The sequence below is a fragment of the Cyprinus carpio genome, chromosome B19 (assembly GCF_018340385.1).
Source record: "Cyprinus carpio isolate SPL01 chromosome B19, ASM1834038v1, whole genome shotgun sequence".
NCBI classification, from domain to species: domain Eukaryota; kingdom Metazoa; phylum Chordata; class Actinopteri; order Cypriniformes; family Cyprinidae; genus Cyprinus; species Cyprinus carpio.
In genome coordinates, this window is record NC_056615.1 from 12,055,230 (window position 1) to 12,082,866 (window position 27,637).

The 27,637-nt window shown below is 35.9% G+C and overlaps 1 protein-coding gene across 2 annotated transcripts in view; it reads right to left on the minus strand.

Moving 5' to 3' along the window:
• Positions 1 to 27,637, minus strand: part of csmd2 (CUB and Sushi multiple domains 2) — a 285,162-nt gene that overhangs the window by 124,604 nt on the left and 132,921 nt on the right. For both annotated transcript variants that reach the window (XM_042745309.1, XM_042745310.1), the window contains exons 6-9: positions 10,463 to 10,575; positions 8,430 to 8,507; positions 5,157 to 5,244; positions 1,253 to 1,377 (exon numbers count right to left, since the gene is read on the minus strand). In XM_042745309.1, coding sequence (XP_042601243.1) covers positions 1,253 to 1,377; positions 5,157 to 5,244; positions 8,430 to 8,507; positions 10,463 to 10,575 — 404 coding nt within the window. The remainder of the gene's footprint in view (positions 1 to 1,252; positions 1,378 to 5,156; positions 5,245 to 8,429; positions 8,508 to 10,462; positions 10,576 to 27,637) is intronic.

Here is a 27,637-nt window from a genome sequence, read left to right on the forward strand (position 1 = left end):
TAAATGTATGTAATAAATTATAATAATTTCATATTAAATTATCAATAAAAATAATAATTATAATCAATTATATAATACAACTAAATGTAACTATATAACATACAATAAATATAACTAAAATATATACAGTGATAAACTTTTATTTCCAGCTTTGGACCCCATTGTATATTCGCTTAGGGTACCATACCACTGACAGGTTGTGCTGATCATAGTTAAGATGCATGACGTTGGTACCACAACTAAATTCCAGACTCGCAGCTCAATTTACGGCATAAGGCAAAGGTGGCAGTATGGTGGACAGCATCTCTCTGGGGATGTGACAGCTGCTGCAGGAATGAAGTCCTGGGGGCTGTCCTAGCCAATCAAAGTTAGAAATTAAGTAAGGCTCAATAAAGTAATTAATCGGAGCCTGGTGAGGCCAAATAAGCTGATTACTGGCTGAGTGATACCATCTCTTCCTCCTTAGGAAATCTACTTTAGAGATCTGTTGTCATCCTCTCCATTTCCTCTCTCTCTCATCTCTTGTTTTTTTTTTCTGCACATTGTCTTCTTTCATTGTCAGGTCATTAATCAAGGCCCTTTAACTCTACACTAAGATTTCAAATAATTCAACCATTTGTTAAACAAAAGGGCTTAAATCTGCTGTGATAAATTTGTTTGTTGTAAATATGGCATGAGACTTTATTAGGGCACATGAATGGGGTTAATTTGCATTAGTCCATTAGTTCAGAGGTTCTAGTTTGTTTTGATTGGGTCATGGGCAGCAGGAAATAAGCAATGCAAAATTAAAATAATAAAATGCATCTAACCATAAAATCATGATAAAAAATAAAAACAGGCCCACCAACTTTTAAAAGGAAGGAGAAAATGCTAGCTATACATTCTATCACTGACATCATAGGCCTTAATCTGTTCAGCCTAAAATCGATATTTTGTGTGTGTATGTGTACAGTAAATTCAAAACCTGTCACTTTAAACAAGACAGCCAAATTGGGTAGCTGCCAAATGGTTGGATTGTGTAACAAAAAAAAAAAAAAAAAAAAAAAAAAAAAAAATAAAAATAATATATATATATATATATATATATATATATATATATATATATATATATATATATATATATATAATATATATATATATTAATAATAATAATAATAAAACAGTGTGTTTAATAATTTGATTACCTTGTGAACAATTTTGAACAAAGGTAAAACCTGGAATAAAAAAAAAAGATGTTTCCACAGTGACATACCTCTGCAGATAGGCCGGTCATCACTCCAGCCAACATAACTGTCTGTAACTCGCAGGCAGGTGATGCTTTTAGACCCCTGAAGCTCATAACCTTCATCACAAGAAAAGTGCACGGTAGCACCCCGCCTGCAAGAGGAAAAGACTATTATTTTGCAAAAAATACGAACCCATACATCTATATTAATATAATATAATATAATTCTACATTATGTACATTCTGTATAGTCAGTCAGTTATTATGGCAAAATAAATCTTGACAGGCCCCTGATGTGGGAGTTTATTTAGCGATAATGACTGGCCGGCTGCACATTATCCTACTTATTTCATGGCTGCTTAGCAAATAAATAAATAAATGGGCATTAAATATTGATATTAGTTGAAATGATTGCATTTTGTGAGAAAGAAAGCAACCACAGAGTGCTACGAGAGACATGAAACTAGCACGGGAGATTGAAAGGAAGGGATAATGATCAATTATGCAGTTTATCAGTCATTGTATGCAGATATCTGACTGTGTGCGATTGATGAATCAGATTCAACTGGGTTTCATATATAATTCTATTCATCTCCTTTGGAAAAGAAAGAGGGGGGAAAAACATCATCTTCTATTATTTCCCTGCTTTCTTTTCCAACTGTGCAAAATGCTGATGCCAGATGACTCAAGCCTTTCACAGCAGTTCCCAACCTCTCACATGTGAGCTGGTATCTGTTCATGGCTAAATCAAATAGCATGTCAGCATAAATACTCCGTCTCTCCTGCCCGGCAGCAGTGGTCCTGTCTGATCTCGGTAATGTACAGCCTTTGGGAAACTGCGATGTGCGCTTCCAGATGCATGGCTGTGCGCTTCCATTACCTAGCCGCTGATGAAGGGGTGCTCAGGTAGCCGGAGCTAAGAACATTCCAGTAAAAAAGTTTCGATTGTCTTTCACTTCCCCGCTGCGATTGCCCTGAGAGCTAGTGAGTGTAAAACGGATTGTCCTCATTTGTCTGTGTTAGAATTCTCTGGGGCGCTGCCATTCACCCTGCGGGGGGACACTGACAGCCTAACTCGCACCGCAGGCCGCTATGTAGCAGCACTGTGCCTGGAAATGACACTACTATTGCTCTGTCCCCACTCAATTAAATAGGTCCGGACCTCTGTCTCATTTTCAATCTCCTTCCCTCTCTGTCCTCTTTTTCGATCATAAATGATGGTTTTCTCAGGTCATTCCTACTGCCCCCTTCATTTATGTCTTAATATATTGAATGAAATGTTTTAAAAGAATAGTACACCCAAAAATGAAAATTCTGTCATTAATTACCTTCATTACAAACCCATAAGACATTAATCTTCGTTAACACAAAATAAGATGTTTTTTTTTTTTTTTTTTTTTTTTTGACGAAACACGAGGGCTTTTTGACCCTGCATAGACAGCAACGCAACTACTACGTTCAAGGCCCAGAAAGGCCATGTGACATCAATGATTCAACCCTAATTTTATGAAGCTACAAGTATACTTTTTGTGTGCAAAGAAAGATCTCGAACTTTAATTTAATTTATTCAGATTTAATTTGTGTTTTGTAGATAAACGGAGGTCTTACATGTTCGGAAAGACATGAGTTTGCGTGATTAATGACAGACTTTTCATTTTTAGATGAACTATCCTTTTAAGACAATGTTTTAAGATTGAAATCATCATCACAACATCTCACATACAGGTCCTTCTCAAAAAATTAGCATATTGTGAAAAAGTTCATTATTTTCCATAATGTAATGATAAAAATTAAACTTTCATATATTTTAGATTCATTGCACACCAACTGAAATATTTCAGGTCTTTTATTGTTTTAATACTGATGATTTTGGCATACAGCTCATGAAAACCCAAAATTCCTATCTCAAAAAATTAGCATATTTCATCCGACCAGTAAAAGAAAAGTGTTTTTAATACAAAAAAAAGTCAACCTTCAAATAATTATGTTCAGTTATGCACTCAATACTTGGTCGGGAATCCTTTTGCAGAAATGACTGCTTCAATGCGCCGTGGCATGGAGGCAATCAGCCTGTGGCACTGCTGAGGTGTTATGGAGGCCCAGGATGCTTCGATAGCGGCCTTAAGCTCATCCAGAGTGTTGGGTCTTGCGTCTCTCAACTTTCTCTTCACAATATCCACAGATTCTCTATGGGGTTCAGGTCAGGAGAGTTGGCAGGCCCAACTGTCTGAGCACAGTAAATACCATGGTCAGTAAACCATTTACCAGTGGTTTTGGCACTGTGAGCAGGTGGCAGGTCTTGTGCTGAAAAACGAAATCTTCATCTCCATAAAGCTTTTCAGCAGATGGAAGCATGAAGTGCTCCAAAATCTCCTGATAGCTAGCTTCCATTGACCCTGCCCTTGATAAAACACAGTGGACCAACACCAGCAGCTGACATGGCACCCCAGACCATCACTGACTGTGGGTACTTGACACTGGACTTCAGCATTTTGGCATTTCCTTCTCCTCAGTCTTCCTCCCAGACTCTGGCACCTTGATTTCCGAATGACATGCAAAATTTGCTTTCAATCCGAAAAAAACGTACTTTGGACCACTGAGCCACAGTCCAGTGCTGCTTCTCTGTAGGCCCAGGTCAGCGCGCTTTCTGCCGCTGTTTCTGGTTCAAAAGCACACGCCTGTGCACGGTGGCTCTGGATGTTCGACTCCAGACTCAGTCCACTGCTTCCGCAGGTCCCCCAAGGTCTGGAATCGGTCCTTCTCCACAATCTTCCCCAGGGTCCGGTCACCTCTTCTCGTTGTGCAGCGTTTTTTGCCACACTTTTTCCTTCCCACAGATTTTTTGAGATAGGAATTTTGGGTTTTCATGAGCTGTATGCCAAAATCATCAGTATTAAAACAATAAAAGACCTGAAATATTTCAGTTGGTGTGCAATGAATCTAAAATATATGAAAGTTTAATTTTTATCATTACATTATGGAAAATAATGAACTTTTTCACAATATGCTAATTTTTTGAGAAGGACCTGTATTGCAGGTGTTTTTTCTTCTTCTACATTTCTCCATTTTCTCTGATATGTTGTCTTGTAAATATTGTTTTAATTTAATAAATGTATAGGTTTTCCCTCTGTCCTCAATATCCGTTTTATTCTGTTAAAAAAACTGTCATCATTCATTCACCCTCTTTTTGTTCCAAATCTGTATGACTGACTTTGTTCTGCAGAACATAAAATAAGCTATTTTGAAGATTGTAACCAAACAGTTAATATGTTAATTTGTTTATTTATTGTGAATATTGTTGGTCCATATAACAAAGTCAATAGGAACCAAAATGTTTTGGTTAGACACACACAGAGTAGTTCCGCAGAAGACTGAAAGTCATACAGGTTTGGAAAGACATGAGGGTCAGTATATGTGACAAAACTTTCAATATTGTGTTAACTATCCCTTTAAGTCTTTTGCAATATCCATTTAACTAACAGCCAAATTCTTAATGACATCACAATCCAGGAAGTGACATCATTGTAATAGTAAGACAAAACAATGATTAATAGCATTCCACCATTCATCATTATTGATAAAAGTAAATATAAAAGGGGATATTATCCTTATGTTTTATGTTTTTATACATAAGGTACTGAATAAACGTCTTCTCTTTCTTTCCATCTCTCTCTCTCTCTCTCGCTCCCCTTCCCTTCTTGTTGTGACCTTTGGGAGCCCACAGCCCATGTTTATGCTATCCTCACATACCCCCTAAAACCAAAGAATTAAAAGGCCAATGAGAAATTAAACAGGTGCCCACCTCCTGCATCTCTTGCTATTCATCATCCTGGCATTACAAACACTAAATTAACTGCACTCCTCTTCCCTCTCTCCTCCGTGTCCTCTCAGTGGACTATTTTAATAAGTAATCCATAAACTCATTTCTCACCTGAAATCAGAGCCTTTTCTTTTGCCCCTCTCTGGGATTCCTGGGTCTGGACACATGTTGTGTCCTTGTGCCACCCCCATCTGTGATACTGCAAATGACAAAACGGGAGAAAAAAGTTGGAAATTATGAAACAGCCCTGCTTATTCATTTTTCTCTTAAACATGGATGCCATTTAAAAACACAAATTAAATGGTTATACATTTATGAATCTTGACTCAACATTTGTGAAGTTTATTCATATGATGACAAATATTGCTTTTAAGTGAACAGTTTAAGTTAAAGACTTAAAGTAAATCTAAATACCTTAGGTTTTCCCAAACTTTATTGTCAGTTGAACCCCTTTATATTTCAATAATTTAATAGAATAATAAGTTTATATTTCAATAATTTAACAACATATTTGCATGTTCATAGTTCTTTTATGATAGTTAACTGACAAATATCATATAGGTAAAAAACAAATATAATAATAATAATAATAATAATAATAATAATAATAATAATAATAATAATAATAATAATAATAATAATAATTTTCCAATTTGGTCTTTACTCTGAGCATCTTTGTTAAGTATTATAATTTATGAAAATATTATATGATTTATAATTTATTATTTATCATTTTTATTATTCATCATAACCTAATTAAGGCCAATTGAACCATTCAAAATGAATTCAGTTTATTGCTATTGTGACATGCCTTAATTTAAAATATAGGCCTATACATAATTCATATGATTATATAGTGTAATTCAGATGTGCATATTTTAATGAGTTAACTGATTTATTATTATTTAACTTAATTTTCAAAATTCATACATTTTCATATAATATTCACAGAATTCATAATCCAGAATAATTATTTAATTATTAAATATTTAATGTTTTACATTCATGCTGTTTAAAAAAAAAAAAAAAAAAAAACATTAAAAAGGAATACAGAAAGTACATTTTACATTTTCTGGAGAAGAAGAAAAAAGATGACAGTTAGGCTTTACTCCAAAGAGGTTCTTGACTTAAGTAGGGTGCCATACTACCCTTTTTTCATAATTTTCATTTTTGTGCACTATGAACTAAATGATCATGTTTCAATTTAAGTCCCTATACTGAAAGATGCAACATCCTTGCTAAACCTAATAAAAAACACTGTTCTTAAAGGGCTTCTTCTTTCATCTTGCCCTACTTTTTTGTTGGTGGGAAAAAAAAGGGCAAATTCTGCCTAAAATCTAAGATACTCAATATTACCATCTGGTTTATTGACCTGCTGCATAAAAGCAGCATCACACTTAGAGCTGTGCAGTTGGTCTGAACATCAGCATGGATTTGCCTTGTAAAGAGAGCAAGGCTATCTGTAAGTGTATTTGAACGTCTACACAGCCTGTCCAGGAGGTTTATTGAATGAACAAAAGAATCAATCATGCCCTCCTCAGAATGCCAAGATATTTTCAGACATCATGCGAGCACAAAATTTTCTCTGGCATCAAAACACACAAGCTCATCCAGCCCCGCAGGAAGTGGATATGACACTCAGGGTCAAGGAGGTTGGCTGTAGCCTCGCTTTCTGCAATAGGTAGCTAGGAGGCAGGAGAGGACAAAGAAGGGAAAACCTGAAGTGACACATGTTGATTGGCCGAGGCGCGCCTGGGTGCCGGCACTCATGCATATTGATGTGGGACAAAAGGCCAAACTTGTCAGTGCTGCCGCTGAGACACTGCCAGCCACGGTGATGTTACTGGGATCCCTGATGACACCCTCAATGGGCACATGCTCACATGGGCAGGCTGACATTTTCTCACAGTGATGCAGAGGTAATAGAAATGTAAATAAAGACGGCATAACAGAAGAAAGCAGACTGAAGAAGCATCTCAGCACACAGTGCAATTACCCTCCTTGATAAGCTTTTTCTTTCTCTGTTTGCCAACAATGAAAACGGTAACTTATTTTCCCTCCCCTCTGGCCTTAGGGAGAAAAATAGCTCCATTTGTCTCCAATTGACATGGCATAGAATAAAGATAACGTTAATGTTCAAGGTTGTGTGCTTGTGCAGAGTATGAGGACATGCTGCAAGTGCCACTGCTTTCACCAATGAGTGGACAATCTGCATGCTGACAATGCTTAAAAACCTTAACATTTTCAAGAGTTGAAAAAAAAAAAAAGTTTTAGATGTACATTGTTATAGATTTTAAGGTCAACCAAGATTTCAGTTGTGAATGTTTTGTTTTGGTTCACTCATACTTGCTTTTAACTTTAACGACGTAAAAGATATTTAACGCAGGGGCAGAGCTAGTTGGCCACCCCACTCATTTTTTTTTTTTTGAAGAATTGTGTTTATTTAGGTGCAGAATGCCTTTACGACCACATAAAACATGATACTTTTCAGACGTGCGCTCCACTTCGCCTCAGCGACAGGTCAGAGTCAAACGAGCATGGAAACGGTATAGGTGACGAGGAGCTTTAGTAGAACCACAGTGAACTGCGGTCAGATGAGATGTTGTCAGGCCATATGTCAGTAAAAACAAATTTTCCCGTCCTGTCAGCTGTTAAACAGTGCTGGTAGCGCATGCTCTTCAATTGCACACATGAATGCACCGGCACACTGTGAGAAAATACGATGCGTGTCAGATCCACGTTACGTTCAGTGGCGGCAGCTCTTAAAGTAATAGCAGCCAAAAAAACTATTAACCAAGCTCCTGTGATGTCTGTTAATCAAAGAAAAAAAGAGTAAATCAATACCTGTTGTAGCTTTAAGGATTCATCTATATTTAATATAGAACTTAGTGTTTGATATCCTTTTTCAATTTTCTGTATATTTCCAACTTGCTGAAGGGCACAGGTAGCAAAATATGTAGCTAAACCCATTTACTATAATGGGTTTAAGTGAAGATTGTTTTAAGTTCACTTAAATTAAAAGACACTTTTTTTTTTTTTTTAAGTCTAATAAACGTTAAAATTGACAGCTTTCAATTACACTGTAATGTTGAATGGCTGTAATGTTGTTGTTGTTTTTTGTTTTGTTTTGTTTTTTTCAGCAAAATTAATGTAGTACATACTGTTATCATTACATAAAATTAAACAAACTGAGACATTCCTGTAGCTCAAACAGTAGACTAGCAATGCCAAGGTCATGGGTTCAACTCCCAGGGAATGCATGAATTGATAAAGTATACCTTGTAGGCAAATCGCTTTGGACAAAAACATCTGCCAAGTGCATGGATGTAAACGCAAAGCTGATTAAGGAAAATGTCCTTCATGTACATGGAAAGGTTGACTTACAAACTGATATCTTGCTGTGGTTGTCTTTACTTGGCAGCATCTTCACCCCTCTGGACTTCAGTTCTGTCATCTTCTTCACTGGAAGTCAAAAGAATTATAACATGTTTATTTGAGAGCAGGAAGGATTAGAAAAAAATGAAAAAAATTATTATAATCATAGGTCAGATGCTTTCTAGGCATTACAAATCATGAACCACATTGTAATTACAATTACAATCTTTCAAAGAAGCTGTCATTCTTGAGCAAAAAAGCCTATTGTGTTTGAACAAAGCGCAGCATGTTAATTGTAAAAGCAACAAAATAATGCCAGCACGCATTCACACACACACACACACACACACACACACACACACACACACACACACACACACACACACACACACACACACACACACACAGTCATTGTTTTCTGTTACATTGTCTCAAAGCTTCGGCACTTAAATGCTCTCAAAAGAAAATTAGCATTTGGGTAAGCATTTGTAATGGAGATATTTACCATTCACAATCAGCTGTTACAGAAAACCCAAATAGTAACAAGTCAATTAAAATCAAGAAAATTGATTAAATAACATCCACAACTACTTAAAAGGTAAAGTGTCATTTTTTTTTTTCTTTTTTTTTGCCAACAGAATGTCAAAATAAATGTTTTAAAACAGGTTGCAAAAAGTATTTTCAACTCCGACTGCCAAACAAAAATATGATGTATTTTACTTATATCCAAACATCAGTGTATTAGATCAACATTTTGTTATTATTGGCTCTATCTGGGACATTAACTGTAATAAGACTATGAGAATGCCTTTCTCTAAAATCACTTTTCCTTCTTCTCTCCATTCCTAATCTCGGACAGAGTTGAAAAAAAAAGAGAGAGAGCAAAGTAGCTTGTTATGTACAGACTGTCTTCTCATTGGACGTTACTCTTTCCAGAGCATTTCACTAAAGGTTGAGAGAGGAAGGGAGGAAAAATAAAAGGAGAGAGGTCAGTGTGAAATTAATTAAGAGCTTAGCTCCTCTTTCTTTCTTCCTGATACTCTAAAAGTATTTATTTATCAAACTCCAGCCCTGTAATCCCATCCCATCGCTCTGATCTGCTTATGGAGGAGGTGAAATTCCTGCAGATTCCGTCTTTGTTTCCCGTAGCGGAGCTGACTAATCCCGTTCCTCTGCTCATCTCCTTTGAGTGGTGACCTTTGAACTTGAGTGTGATGAGAATGCCGCTAGTAGCTCAGCTGGTGTGTGTGTGTGTGTGTGTGTGTGTGTGTGTGTGTGTGTCAGGAGTTGGGGGTATTCATGACCTTTAACTGACTTAATAACACTTAACCAAGATAATTTAAATAATATGACTTTAATTCTAACTGCAGACAGGGGAAAACTCTGCAGGGTGCACAATGACTACTGAGAGCAGTTGCAGTAGACCTCCAGTGAATCTCTGCACATTTTCACAGGTTTTATGCACTGATTATGGGGAAAAACTCTATAAAACAGTTTGGTAAAATGTGTTAACGCTCATGTTCTTATGTCAATGATTTAAGTTTTTTTTTTTTTTTTTTTAAAGACTGAAAGAACCTCAAAAAATAATTCATATTGGATTATTAAAATTTGGTTTCCCAAACTATTATGTAATTATATAAAGAAATTGTTATATATAAAATATACAACAAATCAAACCTTTTCTTTAGATAACATTCATTCATTGATTCATTTAAAAAAATAAATAAATAAAAATAATAAATACAATAAAAATTAAATTAAATTAAATTAAATTAAATTAAATTAAATTAAATTAAATTAAATTAAATTAAATTAAATTAAAATACATAAAATACATTAAATTAAAACAAGCAAAGAGCAGGATGCTGTTTAGAATGTGTTGTAAATAAGGTCCGGCATATCTCTAGCCTTTCGCTTTCGCTTTCTCCATCTCTTCCTTTTCAGTCTCTTCAGTCTTGACAGCTGGAACCCCTGAGCTGTTCCAATGTCTTGTTACATAGACACAAGTAAAGGCACCAGTCCCACGACAGCCCATCTCTTACCTTGATACTGAGCACTGAAGCCTTTCAGTTTGTGGTTTCCATCGGATGTGAAGTGGAGTCTCAGCCAGTTCTTGCTGCTGATGATGGGTGATGGCAGGTTTGGACCGGTAAACCTGTAATATTGAAGAGAAGACAGGATTTATGGAGTGTAGTTCACTTTCTTCTCTAAAAAAACACAAAACACACCAGTTTCAAAATAATTAGCATGTGTAAACATCCGCATATGAAAAAGATCCATACAAAATAAATAAATAAATAAATATATATATTTCTCCCCTCTGTATGATTTGCTCAATAACAACCCACCTGCCCTAAGCTTAGATGTACCAATGCTCAGGTCTTGGGATTGTCAGAATTAGTGTTAATTACTCAGATAAGACAAGCACAGTAGGACAGTTTCTTTATTGTAGTGAGCGTTAATCTCATAAACTGAGAAGAAAACAGAAAGTTGTCTGACAAAGAAAGTAAGTTCATTCTTGCAGTATTTACCAAATGTCAGATTTGGCTCAACAAGCTCTACAAGCAGAAAGAAAGACAGACCTGAAGAGGGAGGGAGAGAGAAAGAAACAGATGCATGGCGAGGTATGAATAGTTTACGAGAGCTTAGTCCACGCTTGCTATTTATTGCACATCTGATGCAATGAAGTATTTTTTTAACTTGTCCAGCTCAGAAGCCCACCAGCGCTGAGGTAAGGGGATAAAAATGGGTCTGAGTCACTAGCACTATAACTCTTTTTGCAAACGAAATCATTAACATTTAAAAGACTGCATGCAATATGTGTGTCTGCTGCTTATGCTGTAATGGCTTAGTCACTTCTTATTTTTTGGAGGAGCCCCTGGCCAGTGATTTTTTAATGCATTTTACTCACAAGCCATCGACAACAAAAAACAGCTTGTGTGAATACATGCAGACCCTGATTAGATGAAAACCAATTAATTTTCATTGAATTATCTACATAATCTAATCTAAACCCTAGCTCAATGTCATTGAAACATTTGCTAGAAAAGTCATTTTTGACGATTACATATGCAGCACATTACAGTCACTTGTAACTACACATTCACGACCAGCACCTGAAGCTAAATACGATAGCCAATCCAAACATATTTCAGTGCTAAACATTCTTAGCTATGGTGGCCCAGTAGTGCACAACACACACAACAAAATGGGATAGGGCTAATTTAATTGTGTTGTGATAATTTTAAGGTGTTGTGGCTTGTTTCCATTGTGATTTGGTAGTTTTGTTGTGTTGCGGCTTGTTTTCATTGTGTTGCGACTGGGGATGCATCGATCCGATACTCAGTATCGGATCCAATACTGGCATTTTCTGCCGGATCGGGTATCGGTCAGACGAGACCAATTCAAATCTGATATTCTGCGTATACTATTTTGTTATTGTTAAGCCCCATGAAACCACAAAAACATTATAAAGCACCATAAAGTCAAAGTCCAAGTGTTCTGAAGACGTTCCATAATTTAATGTGAGTTTCATATGAATATTTAAGTCATTAAATTCAGTTCACGTAAACTCTTCTCTCCGCTGCATGTCATCCTCCATTCAGCATTCAAACTGCCTGTCACATTAAGTTACGACAGTCAAGACGATGAAACACTCTCTTAACCTGTTAAGCTGCACCCAGACGCGGGCGCACTGAACTCTCCTTGTTTGCACGTGTCAATGTTTACAAATAGATTAAATGAAAGGGACAAATTGAATCTTGACAAACTATATATCATTATAAAGATCTAAGCCTCAAGCATCGACAACAGATCGCTGTTTTTCAATGGAAAGCTTATAAAGAATGTATTTGCTAGATTTGTGTAAGCAGTACACATTAAAACATGAAGAATGAAAGCGCAGTACATACCAGATTCGTCATAATAATGAGTCATAAACGCATCCACAGCTGTAAATCCCAGTTTAGTTAGGAAGGCAAGGGTCCACTGAATGAAATCTCATGGAGCACGTTTAGTCCAACGAAGCAATAACCTTGTAATATGGATGATAATTCCTTTGTTTACATTTCAGTTTTTCAGGGACAGCATTGTTTGTGTCCGTAATGGAATAACTCACACTCAGAAACCACGTCTTGGTAGTAAAAAAAACAGCATGGTTTTGTAGCGTACAGTGTCACAAACATAATGAGATGATCCAATAAAAAAAGTGAAAGAAAAGCAGAAGATTGTTTATTTGAAGTCTGGCACTCTCTCGTGCTGAACCTGTCATCTGATGGAGGCAGAACTTAGTGATCGCCTTTATTTTTTTTCAACAGTTTTTATATATGTGTGAGTGTGTTTTATGTTGAACGTGCCTGTATCTGCATGATTACCATCTGTTTGAGTGCAAATCAGCACGCTAGTACTGCGTAATCATAGCTATCAATGTGAATGCCGTCTATATGAATAGTGTGTGATTATTGACTTTATGGCGTCTTTATATGATTACCATCTCTATATCTGGCCATCAGCATGTGATAATTGACTATATGACCAGAATTCATTGTAAATGCTGCATTTCTATCAATCCCAGGATGCTCTGTAATTGGCATAAAAAAAAAAAAATTATATCTTTTTTATTTTTCTTATTTATTTTTCTTACTCAAATTATTCTTATTGTATATTTCTAGTGCTCAAATAAATCACTTATGATGTCTAAGTTTCTGTCTATTGTTTTATAATTGAAAAACTATACAGTGGTATGTTTAATGACTAAAATAGTTTGTAGAACCCTTCAATACAGTTGGTAACTATTTTTTATATTTGGGGGGGGGGGGGGGGGGGGGTACTAGACATAGTCTCAGAAAAATGGTTGCAGGAATCACATTTTTCATGGTATCTCCTTCAGATTTGAAATATAAACTCATGAGACATTTGACTTTCAACCAATCACTTTTCTAGATTGCTCCAGGGCTGATTTCATGTATTTTTATATATATAAAAAAATAAAAAATCAGTGTGGTACAAATTTTTTCAAGGCACTTCAGTGTCTAAAACTTTTAATATTTTTGAGCATTATCAACTCTGGTTGATAAAAAGTAAAGCACAAACTGTCTTCTTTCCAAAGACACCAAAATTATGTGTGTAACACACTGAAGTAAGAAACTGTTACAATTTTAAGTTAGGTAGGGCACTTTTAGCAGTTAAACACAAAATTTCTTTGTGGAACAAAATAATAACTGAAATTTAAAACTGTTAAAAGAAAAGGCTTAATAAACTATCACACATGTTTAATAAACTATGCATCAATATCTCTTTCTTTAGTGCTTTGAACTTCTCTATGTGGAGCACTGCACGCTGTGACTCCGCGCTGCTTCAAGTGCATCATTCTGCGCACAGGATGCCCATAAGCGATTTCCGCCGCTCTGTATTGGAGCTTTTCATATTATAAACTTTTGCACAATTAAAGATTATTTATAGTGTTTCTTGTTCTGTCCTATGATTGGACAGGAAAAAAAGGCTATTAATAATTTAATGTATAGCACAGTAATGAAGGCAGCAACATATGATAGATACAGTGGGGAAAATATTTATTTGATCCCCTGCTGATTTTGTAAGTTTGCCTACTTACAAATAAATTAAGGGTCTGTACTTTTTTTGGTAGGTTTATTTTAACATATAGAGACAGAACAATCAACTGAAAAATCCAGAAAAAAAAAAAAAAAACACAACCTCAAGGTTAGAGGTTAAAAATTGATTTGCATTTCAGTCATTGAAACATGACTTAGTACTTGGTGCAGAGACCCTTGTTGGCAAGCACAGAGGCAAGACATGTTTTGTAGTTGGTCACCAGATTTGCACACATTTTGATCCACTCCTCTTTACAGATCCTCTCTGAATCCTTAAGGTTTCTTGGCTGTCGTTTGGTAACTCAAAGTTCCGGCTCCCTACACAAATGTTCTATAGGATTGAGGTCTGGAGACTGGCTAGGCCACTCCATGACCTTAATGTGCTTCTTCATGAGCCACTCCTTTGTTGCCTTGGTGATATGTTTCAGGTCATTGTCATACTGGAAGACCCATCCATGACCCATCTTCAGTGTTCTGGCTGAGGGAAGGAGGTTCTCGTCCAAGATTTTACAGTAAATGGCTCCATCCATTTGCCCCTCAACGAGGTGAACTGTACCCTTAGCAGAAAAACAGCCCCAAAGCATAATGTTTCCACCTCCGTGCTTGACTGTAGGGATGGTGTTCTTGGGGTCATAGTCAGCATTTCTCTCCCTCCAAACACGGCGAGTCAAGTTAATGTCAGAGAGTAAAATTTTGGTCTCATCGGACCACAGCACTTTCTCCCTAGTCTTCTCTGAATCATTAAGATGTTCTTTGACAAACTTTAAACGGGCCTGTACATTTGCCTTCTTGAGCAGGGGGACCTTGAGGGCGCTGCAGGATTTTAGTCCATTGCAGCATAGTGTGTTACCAGTGGTTTGCTTGGTGACTGTAGTCCCAACTTCCTTAAGATCATTAACAAGCTCCTCCCGTGTAGTTCAGGGCTATCCTTACCCCATGAGGCAAGATCTTGCACAGAGCTCCAGACCGAGGCCGATTGATTGTTGTTTTGTATTTCTTCCATTTCCGAGTAATCGCACCAACAGTTGTCTCCTTCTCACCAAGCTTCTTGCTGATGCTCTTGTAGCCCATTCAAGCCTTGTGGGCATATAACCAGTCTGTGGGAGCCAGAATTCTTGCTGGTTGGTTGGGGATCAAATACCTATTTCACTCACTGAAATGCAAATCAATTTCTAACCTTTATATAATTTTTTTGTGACCTTTTTGAATGTTTTCAAAAGTGTTAGTTACCTGGAGTTTCAATGGAGGGACAAAAGCAAAATTTATCATTAAACATTTAAAATAGACTAATAAAGATTAAACAGAGACATAGGTGAGTAAAAGATAAAAAAATTTTAGTAAACTAAGACACAATTATTACTAAATCGAAATGTCCAAAAAAAAAAAAGAAATGGTCAAAAAAAAAAAAAAGAAATCAGTATGCTGCAATATTTAAATGCGGTTGTAACTTTACAGTGTCTACATGCTCATTACTGACTGATACGCATTTTATAATAGTAATTCTAGTAATAGTAATAGTAATAACTAGTAATTCCACACACATACAACAAGACACCCCCTAAACTACTTTACATACCCTTTAATAGCAAAGAGGCTGAAAGCTGAAAGAGCTTTTTCATTACAGATGAATTGGATTGAGCCACAGTGTGTTTAAGATGGCAACGAAGAGAACTGGCGCAGAGCAAAACAGTTTCTTTTCAAGCACATTTCACGAAAATGACATCCTACTGACAGCCCAAGTATGTGCTTTGCCCGTTTTTCATTTTCCCGCACAACAATGACAGTGGTCAAGGAAGCACAGTAAGTCTAATCAGAGTGAATAAGTTCTCCTGCACTGTTGTAGCGAAAGTATATTCCCTCGAATGTCAGGCAAGTGAACCTGTTGTAGTGTCAATGCTTGAAGCCCAAGGGTGTAATCATGGAGAATGAAGTATACCACAGAGCTACTGATGCACCGGTGCCTGTCATAATGCTGTGATGCTAGAGCAGCAGGGAATCACATAGTCCTATTTTAACACACATTAGCGCAGTTGGGGCTCATTAATTGAAACAGGCCCAGTGCTCTCATGGGACGTGGGAACAAGACTGACAGAACATCTCCGTCAGGCATCTAGGGGATTGGCCAACTCGCTCTCCTAGGACCGTTCAGCTCCACTGTGCTGAATCTTCAAGAGAAGGACATGGTATCATTACTTTGATTGGTAGATTTACAGCTATGGTCATCTACTTGACATGAACCTCCACCCTGAATACACAAACACTCTCTCATCTAAGTAAGTATATAAACTAAACCAAACATTCATTATAACTACTGTTTGTTTACATGAGATAGCATTATATATATATATATTAGTATTTATATTTATATATAGATATATATATATATATATTTTTTTTTTTTTTTTTTTTTTTTTTTTTGAGGGAACAAAACTAAGATTAAACACATCAACTCACCATAGTTTCTTGGTTTTTTGGCAACAGTGAATCCAAAATGTTTACAATTAAATTAAAAAAAAAAAAATTTACTATATAAAAAAAAAAAAACATATTTGAGAAATATAGAGAAAAAAAAATAATAATAATAATAACAATAAATAAAACACACACACACACACACACACACACACACACGCACAACACACACATATAATATATATATAGACTATCATATATATTATATATTCAGCATTATTTATATGATCTAGGAACAATGAATGAATTAAAAATATTTGTGTTAATGTCTGGTATTAAATACACAGACCCTTTTATAAATACAGAATTGACCCTTTTCAAAACAAAACCTGAAACTGGAAAATTTAGTGAATTTTTAAGTCATTTATGGAATGTCAAGTTATTGTTATTTTATAATATTATTATTTATACGTTTTGAAAAAAAAGAAAAAAAAACACAATAGTAAAAATTCCACAGTAACTAAATATGGGTCAATTAGACCCCATTTATTGAGATCTAAAGTGATACAAAAAAAAAAAAAAAAATCTACTAATACTAATATTGATGTGGACATCATATATTCAGACCACAGCATATGCTAATTTCCATGGTGTAACCCAATCCCTGACTAAACTTTGTGTCCCTAAAACACCCTGTGTAATGCTAAAACCATCTTCACAAAAACTGATGGGCATGAAGATGGTGAGAACAAGATTAATGCCTTTCACAGAATCAATCACCCACAGGTCCGCCTTTACTGAAATTAGTTTCCATCCTCTCAAGCACATTATTTATTTATTTATTACTAGCCCCCCCCCCCCCATTCTCTAGCCCCTTTTTCCTTTGAGGCCTGCCAGAATAATGGAAGTGGCGTTGAGTTCTGACTACTTGTCACATGACATTAGAATTGATTTATGATGGCAACCACCGGACAGATTAAGAGAGGCTCGGTGCAGATTGCATCTTTTATTGCGCTATTGCCAGCTTTTGTTCCGATATAGAGATCCCGCACTGGAACAGGTGGATATACATGGGTCACACCAAACTTCTGTTTTCACACATCAGGATGGATTCACATCTCTCTATTATTCATCTAGAATTCATTACTTTTCTCATTCACCCCATTTAAGTACTTTCTTAAAGCAAGATCTCAAGATATTAAAAAAAAATATATATATATAGTTTAGCATTGTTTGAACAGTTGTTTTCACTGTATAGAACTATGATTTGTATGACAGCTGCAGAAGCTTTGTTCAAATATGAATACACTCTTCATAATAATCTTTCAAAATGAGAGTGTCAACTAATCCTTAGCCAAGTGTTTTCTCTACCACGAGAAAAATATATTTTTTCATAATTACGTCCAATTAAACCAAAGCTGAGGAAAACATGTCAAAATGTTTAAATCTTGCCAGATGATACTAAAACAAACAATTCTCAAAAAGTGAAGCTCTGTTGCAGACATCAAGAAAAAGATTGCAAGAATGCTGTAAAAAGACAATTGTTATTATGAAATATTGTTGAAATTTCAACATATAAAAACACGACAATCAACTAACTGATCTTTGTAAGTAAATACACTCATCTTAGCATTGCAAGATAACAGCATGTTCCAGCATGCAGCATGCAGGGAAAAGGGCAAATGCTACAGAATTACAAAAATACTTCTGCATTTCAGGACCATTCAAATTAAAAAAAATAAAAATTATAATAATTAATCCAATGAACTTGCTATGTTTATCAGTTTAACAAAGTATGAGTATATCATTCTTAAAAAGCTGCACCAAGATGCATTACTTTTGGCCCTGAAAGCTGTATTTCTGTGGAGAAAAATAAATAAATAAATACAAATAAATAAAAATTTTAATTAAATGTAAAATTAATAACTGTATATAAAATTGTGGCAATACCGTAATACATAAATTGGCCACATAAGACCATCTTATTCATCACAAATAACCATTCTCCAAATTAATAAAAAAAAAAAAAAAAAAAAATATATTAAATTCTAAATTAAATTCTAAATATATATATATATATATATATATATATATATATATATATATATATAGTATATGGTCAATTTTTCAGCTTTATTTGAGCTAGGATTCATTTTAAGACTAAAATATTATGTAAAATTGAGGCTATTAAAATACAGTACACAAAACTCTTTCCCAGTCATGAAATGACCTTTTTTATTGTCAGAAGACAATTTAAAATAACATGTTAGCATCTCTATCAATAAATCTTTAAAGTTTTTGATTGACAGTAGACCTTTATCCCATTGCCATTCATATTCACACAGATTTAATGATCTCACAGGTGCCTCATTGGAGCTGAAAAACCTGGAAATCTCCCAGATCAATATGATGGATGGACTACAGTCACCAGACAGGAAATACTACAGTGGTAACTTGAAAGTGCACTCATGGACATGAGTTTAAACTAAAGCCAGACCTGGTCAGGGAGATTATGTGAATAATAGAGTTTACCAGGCAGACTTAATATGCATAAGTGAAGCTACATGCAAAAAACATGGGTACATATTGTAAGTAGTAATGATGATAGTGAATAATGATTCCCCATTGTTTCCCCACACCCATAATCTTTTTAAAGAATCACTCTCATTCTCTCTCATGTCCATCCCGCAATGCAGCAATTGAGATGTCCATTTGAGTTAAAAACCAATTCAGACTCAAGTCACCCCCATTAACGTATAGTGATTATCCCAGGGAATGGATCAGGATTGTGTAAGTAACAGAACAGGGGTGGTATCGAAAATGTCATTATAGATTACAGCCCTCATAAATATGCTATTAGGGCAAGCTAAAAAGAGCCTGACAACCCTGGCGTCACCCCGTCTCACTCTTTTAGTTCCTTTCTTTTTAAGAGAAACAATTTGCACCTGGCAAAGAGGTCTGAAAGTCAAACATGGATGGATGGAAGACGCTTTAAGAGTATCACTGCAAGTTCAATCCCCCCTTCCACCCTCGTTCTTAGTATTAGATTTTGCCCAGACGTGCCTCAAGAGTGCAGCTTTAAATGAGTTCTTGATCCCCATCCAATGAACTTCCTAGATTAATCGAAAATTTCTATAGCATTGGAGCGGGGAAGTCAAGGGCATGGGACTCTCGTGGACCGAGTCGTCACTCAGTTTATCATAATCCAAATAAATATCACCACAAAGGTTAATCGGCCCAAGACTCGATACCATTACATGAAAAAAAAAAAAAAAAAATTGCATTTAGACAAGCCAAATGGCCTAACAACACAGATTCTGTTCTCACGGTCAAAGAGATGGGTTGAAAATGTGGCGAGACGTGATTAAGTTCTTTTATGTTCGATCCCTCTGCTCGCCGTTCGTGTTTGATTGCAGACTGCAGCGGTAGAGGTTGATTTTGGGATCTGTGGTACTGCACAGCTCCTGTCTCACACACAGTGGCGGCTTAATTGCAGATACTTAAGCAGATCAATCACTCCGCTGCTTTATATTCTGCTCAGGCCCGTTGGCTGAGCATGGGTCAGGGTGACTTTAAAGCTCCAAAGTTCCTGTATTTTAATGACTGTGAATCATAAGAGAGCAAGCGAGAGAGAGAGGTGGGTGTGGAAAGAGTGTGGTCTCGCTCTGAAGTGACAAAACAAATCAGACTCCCAACCACTGAGTCCAGAGCTGGGAATTAAGGCTCGGGAAAGAAGAGAACGCGGCATGGGCAAAAGCTTTGACCTTCATGTGGTTTAATCCTGCTGGCTGTGGACTGCTATTAGATTCACTTAGAGTCTCCAATGTCTCTCCTGTTGAGTTTACCAATCACCAATCACATTTATGGCCCTTAAGGAATGATTAAAGGTCAAAAGAGAGGGGGGTGGAAATGAAAGCTGAAGAAAAAAAAAGTATATATTTTTTTAATTCTCTCTCGAGGGTTTTGATATGGGCCACTTTGTACCTTAAACCCCCCACCCCCACAAAAATGTGAAGATGTCATCAAAAGCAACCAACCCCATTTAAAGGGTTAGTTCACCAGAAAATAAACATTCTGTCATTAATTTCTCACTATCATGTCGTTTCAAACCTGTAAGACCTTTGTTCCTCTTCTGAACACAAATTAAGATATTTTAGATGAAATCCGAGAGCTTTCTGACCCTGCATAGACAGCAATATAGACAGTCCATGTGACATGGAGAGGAAAATGTTGAATAAAGTTATTTTGCACACAAATAGTATTCTCATAGTTTTATAAAATTAAGGTTGAACCACTGGACTATTTTAATGATGTCCTTACTACCTTCCTGGGCCTTGAACGTGGTAGTTGCATTCCTTTCTATGCAGGGTCAGAACGCTCTCGGATTTCATCAAAAATATCTTAATTTGTGTTCCAAACATTAGGGTAAGTAATTAATGACAGAATTTTTGGGTGAACTAACCCCTTTATTTGTGCGCTAACACACTATTTAGGGCTGGTATTTATTTCAAATCACAATTGCGTAAAAAAAAAAATAAGAAAAACTCAAATAACTTAATTTAAATACTGTCACAGCAGTGTCAGTCCATTTAAAAAATAAATAACATATAACTTAAACTTAAAACATTATTATTATTATTATTATTCAAACAAATATATATATATATATATATATATATATATATATATATATATATATATATTATATATAATATATATATATATATATATATGCGTGTGTGTGTGCACACACACACACCAGGCTAGGATGCTGGTAGGTATGTCAGTAGGTAGGGTAGGCAGGCAAGTGAGTAGTAAACAAACAAATAAATACCAGTATAAATAAATAAATTATTTAAATTAATTAATTAAGACCAGGCCAGACCAAAGAAAAAAAGTTATTACCAGTTTTGCATACAAAACGGGCAGTTTGTGTGTGCTATTTTCTCAAGCTCGTCATGCCAAGTAACTGCATCCTTTCAGATCCACAGTTTCTCTTTCTTTCCCTTTATTCTCATCTCTTTCCATTGTCATGCCATATAAAGGCATAAAAAGAACATGAATAAAAATTAAATGAATAATAAAAGCTCCAGGGCAAAGCAAAAACATGAATTTGTAAGATGCTGTGTTCTGTATTTACATTGTTGTATAAACATGGTCATGGTAACATACAGTATGTTTAAATGAAGCATAAATAAAAGAGAAACATATAGCACATGTGATTGGAAGAGAAAACATGGCCAGGGCCCAAAAGCAGCAGGGGGAGGAGTCTGAGAGAGTTTGGAGAGGAACTGATTTCCATTGCGCTGTCATCCATTATTCATGAGATGCCCTTTGGCTCCACGGCACAGTCTTGTTAAATCTTGAGGAGGCTTTTCTTTCTTTCTTTCTTTCTTTTTCTCCACCTCCAATTTCTTTCTTTTTACAGAAAATACAATATAGTCCCTGATTGAAAGAAATTGCCCTCTAGATGGAGCAGGCCTGGGCCTCAATCTATTTTTTTTACTTCCATCATTTCTACATCCTATGGTTATCATCTGTCCCTGTTCTCTTCCTAAAACATGGCACATAAAGCTGTAAACATACAGACATGACATAAGTAGTGATGGAATTATATACTTGCCAAGGCTTATATTTGGCCAAATTTTTAATGAAAGTGGATTTTCTGTTTTGCCACCCAAAAATAAAAAGGTCCTTTCCATACAGTTACAACGGAGTCTGGATTTCTCAAACTTCTAAAGGTTTTAACATTTGTTTAAAAGATCGGACTCAAAAGATTGAATTGATTTTTTTTTGTTTGTTTGTTTTTTGGTAAACTGTGCCTTTAAGACTGAAATTCAAAAACTAACCCTGTTGCATCTTTAAGATTATGTCCTCTATTCTCTCCTATCTATTACCAAGCTCTACAAGAACTAGCATTTAACAAACACTCTGGCACTCTTACTTTTAAGAGATATTTAAATGATAATCGGAAAAAGTCCTTCTGCTATGAGATTAAGTGTGACTGCATGATACAAGGTTTTCTTCCAAAGTAAATATAAAAGTAGCTTCTATTAGCTTAAACCATTATTTTGAATTGCAAAACTCTATAAACACGCCATCTATTATACCAATAAACTGAATTCCCTCTTTTATTTTGTTACCATTGCATGACAGCAAAGCCTGTGCAAACTGAATGAAATATAAGTTAACGAAAGCGGTGACTGAATGATTAAACCAAAACAACATTGCACTGCTTAACAACACGTAATGATACTCTCTCACTCAAGAAATTAAACAAGACCGCATAGCGCAAACACACACACAGTATTTCTAAAATTAGCACAAGTACATCTGACATTTACAGGAAAAAATATCTTAACATGAAAGAAGCTTCAGACCTCCACTGAGATCTCTATTAAAATAAGCATTTTTACTGCAACAGCAAAATGACCTTCCTATTCCGCATGTGCCTTTGCTAAAGTAAATGAAAATAATAAAAGATTACAGAAACAATAAATAATAAGCATTTGTTTATCTACCTCACTGTGATTACCCGTTCGCTTGGATTTGTAGTTAACTGAAAAAAAAAAAAGGTAGCTTCCAAGGTCACTTGTGGATGCAGCTGTGTAATTGAGCTTTCCCAGAGGATCCATAAAAGAGGCTCATAAAAAGGATCCATTGCTATTTTACCATAGATAACAAAATCACAACGGTGTGAGCTTGACAGGCCAGTGTGTTCAAACGTTTGTGTGTCAGCAAGTGGGTGTGTGAGGGAATATGAATCTGCTTTATACATCCATATATAAAATTATTAGTTAATGACACGGCTCATGTTCAATACATCATGGCATCAGTATATAATATATTTCTACTCCCCTTTATGATATACTATAACTTTAAGTTTGCTTTTGTCCTCAACTTCATGCGCTGATCTTCATTGGCAAATGTTTTGTCCAATGTATTAAAGAAACATGCAATAAACAATATCAAAATAAAACACAATCCTAAAAAGCAAAGCAAAACAAAACACCTAAAAATGGCATGCGACTGAAATCCCACATTCCCCATTTCACTGGTTTCTAGATATTATTCACATTTGCATGTTCATGTGCTCTCAATTCAATCCATCTGCTGTCAAAAGTTTTGCCTTTGGACACTTGCGCCATTCATAATCTTGAAATGAATGTGCTGCACGTTTATTTCTCTTGAAACAAATTCTCTTGAGCCTCTTTCTATTTGCAGTGACAGAATGGATCACAGGCATCAACTGTTTTTAATGCTAAACAGATCACAGCATTAAGGCATTCACATGCAGGGCTACTTTATGTCCTTCTGCTGCTGGTTAAGTAGGCAATACAAGTTTCATACAGGACTCAACAGAGGCCTTCAGTAACCACTTTATTATCCAAATGACCTTGTAAGAAAAGAGCCTGCAATGATTTAAGATCTGGAGGTTAATAAGCATGCAAATACAAAAAAATTTGACACCGTTTCATGCTGAAGAGCGTAAAATAACTGAATTGGAGGAATGTACACAGTCATAACAGTGTGTGAAGAAGAATTCAAGATCGTCAGAGTATTTTGTGCATAGTACTGTATATATAATAATAAAAAAAACTTTTACTTTCAACTTCCATCAAAACAATGTTTTAAGTGCTGTAAACATAATTTCCACTTCACATTCAAAAGATCTGAGCTATGAATGGCTGTGTTATATGTAAAAAAATGACAAACAAGGGGAGGAATTTACACTTAGCCATTTCATGCATTTTTAACGACAGGATGGTTGTCAGATTATGACAAGATCAAGCATAAATGTCCTTCAAAATACACTGAGATTTTTATTTTTTTTTGTAATAAACAATTTTATTCATTCCACATGGAATTACATTAGCATACGCATGTTTGGATGCCAAGCAGTCCACACGTGAGCAAGCAAACGTGAATGAGACACATGGATAGACCAACTGCGGAAAAAATAATAACAATAATGAAATCATAATATATATATATATATATATATATATATATATATATATAAACTATGTATTAGATCCAGTAAATATTATTTATCTTTATATATTTCAATCTATTTTTATTTGATTAATTACAAAAATAAATAATACATTTATTACAATAGTTATCTAAATTTTATTATTATAATCATTATAATAATAAAGTATTTATTTTATTCCATATGTATAATATAAAATAGGTGCATTTAAAACCAAGTGTAACTACCAAGATAGTAATAATCACATCACAATGCTACAAATGCCACATGAAATCCACAACAGTGCCCAAGTAAATTCACACAAAACCCTTATTCTGAACCGAAGACCCACAAAGCCATCTGACGAATGGAGAATTATCTGAACAAATGAAGACTGTAGCAACTGATACAGATTCTCCATGTTTAACAGATTACACCTGTAAAGTCAATGGCAAAGCATTTGACAATATCAGCACAGAGCTTCCAGCCAATAGCTCACAGTCACTCAAGGATGAATAAGAAACAGCAAATGGAGAAAAATGAATTGTATGCTGTTACATAACAGTGCTGTTCATATTTCATGCACATGTTAATGGTAAAATCCAATCTAACAGGGCAGCAAATACCCTTGGACACATTCTCACATACACAACCACACATGCACACACATAAACAGACAGAAACACACATTTACTCTGGCCTATCACTAAAGACCGGGCTGCAAACCCATCTGTGGTTCCTCCTACCACAAACAAGAGTGATTAGCCTATTTTCTTCCCCATGGCTGGACATTTCTCAGTAGTGTGGAGGTAGCATCACCATTTCTGAAGTAATGTAGCTTTTCAGTAGTGAAACTATTTTATTGATTGTGTAGTTCACAGACAATATTACATTGCATGTCACACAATTCCCCCCCCGAAAATGTCAACAATCATGTCCAATGTGCCCCTAATTTCAGACATAAGGCCATATATATATATATATATATATATATGTATGTATATGCATAATGTATATATATGGCCTTATGACTGAAATTTGGGTTTGGGTTTGATTGTTGACATTTTCAGGGGGAAAAGTGTAATTGTGTAATTTATTAATGGTATAAATATATAAAATAGATATATAAAAAATATGTGAAAATATAAATTATTCAGTATATTTAAATAGTGATATGTTCAATGTAATAAGCTACTTTTAATATGTAGATTTAATATGCAGATTGAAAACTAAAATAATCTCAGTCACACTTTATATTAGGTGGCCTTTACTATGTACTTACATCAAAAAATAAGTGCAGTGTATGTATTATGTTCATACTGTACCGCGGGTGGGACATGTGTAAGTTATGGACAGGTTTGGTGTTATGGGTAGATTTGTGGGGTGGGGGTGGGGGGTTAAGGTATAAGCGATCCTTCAACAGTGTAATTATAAATGTAATTACAGAAAATAATTACAGATGCAATTACATGCAGGTATTTTTTTTTAAGTATAATGTAAAAGCATGCATGTACACAATAAGTGTACTGTATCAAATGATTTATTTAAATATAAGTACATAGTAGTTAAGGCCACCTAATATAAAGTGGGACCAAATTCTCAATGGCTGTAGATTAAATACAAAAAGTAAGCACCATCTAATTTTAATTGGACTGCTTCTCTCTGAGTCCGAGTCTCAGCGATGAAGACATCAGTGGGGTAGAAAGCACTAGCTGAGTCCTCTCTGAAACACAGTGACATCCATTTGCCTACTGCTACCTGAGTTTGTGTACAATAAAGGGGCTGCTGACAGTGCAGTGTGCATCTGCTACTACAGAAACTGCTTTTGACTCTTTTAGTGCTTTTTCAGACCCACACAGCAGGGGTGTTGAGGGTCATGAGAGAACCGGCGCAACATGAAAACACCAGAAAAACACACCGACGACGTCTGTATCTGTGTCAGCATCCCTCCGGTCCAGCCTCAAACTGAGCACGAGTACTTGTTTGTTAACACGAGTTTGCATGCAAAAAGCAAGGATGCTCGGGAAAACACGCTGCAATATCTTCGGCCCACCTGAAGATTGACATTTATGGTCTTTATGAGTCATAATTTCAATGTTTAGCACATTACGTATTAGAGTTAGCTCTGTCGCTTCTCTGTGATGTGGCGGCTTTATGAAGATGGATTCAAACGGATGGATTGTAGGGGGTGGGTCGGTTTGATAGAGCTATCTGCTGAGGAGCAGCTGAACGCACCAGCTTTATGAGAGCTTACCCCCCTCCTTCCCGAAGCTCTCGGCACACAGGCCCCCGATGATAAACGAGGAAGCCGCCACGCAAATGTCAACAGTAAACCCGAGACGGAGTTGTCAGACTTAGCCAAATAAAAAGAGGAGGGATAGAGAGGCATTAACCTGCTGTTTACAGGAAGAAGGGCTTGTCCAGACAATGCTAATGCACCTTGAAGTCATACATCAAAATTCTCAACATGTCACATGCTGTCGACACCTCTCCAGGAGACCACAAAAAAAATAAAAAACGCAAAAGGGCAAAGGTGCATATCAGAGGGATTCAGAAACAGGCCCCCCGGGAGATAATGTTTCATTATTGCATCTAGTGAAGGTAGATTCTCTGTACCAGCCCACTGGTTATGATCAGTATCACAACAGCAAGATTATTAGATCTTCTATCATCCATCTACATACTCATCATGCCTCGAGAGGGAATCTGGCATATTAGCATATATCCAGCACAGAAATATGAACTGATTACCATCTGCCCCCATTGCTTTCAGCAAGTCAGAGGTCTGCTAGCATACTCGCACATAAATCACGCTAGAACCTTAACATCCAAATGACAGCACGTAACATTACATGAGATTAAAGGTGAAGTGTGTAATTTATGTAGAATTAGTGGCACCTAACAGAATTTAATGTGCCCCTATTATGCCTTTTCGAATATTACCTTTAATGCAGTTTCATGTATCTGTATGTGAACATAAACTATCTGCAAAGTTGTGAAGCCAGCAGTGCACGATAATTCAAGTTATGTCTATCCAAAAAAAAAAAAAAAAAAGAGTCGGCTCGCAATTGCCTAAACAAGTCGTCAGGAATTCGAATCTTATTCTGTTACGGTTGTACGTCATGAAGTAACAGATTTGCATAATGTCCGCCCATGTTCTACATCGCCAACTTGCCCGCCAACAAACACAGTAAAATTTCTGTGTCGTTAACATCATGTCG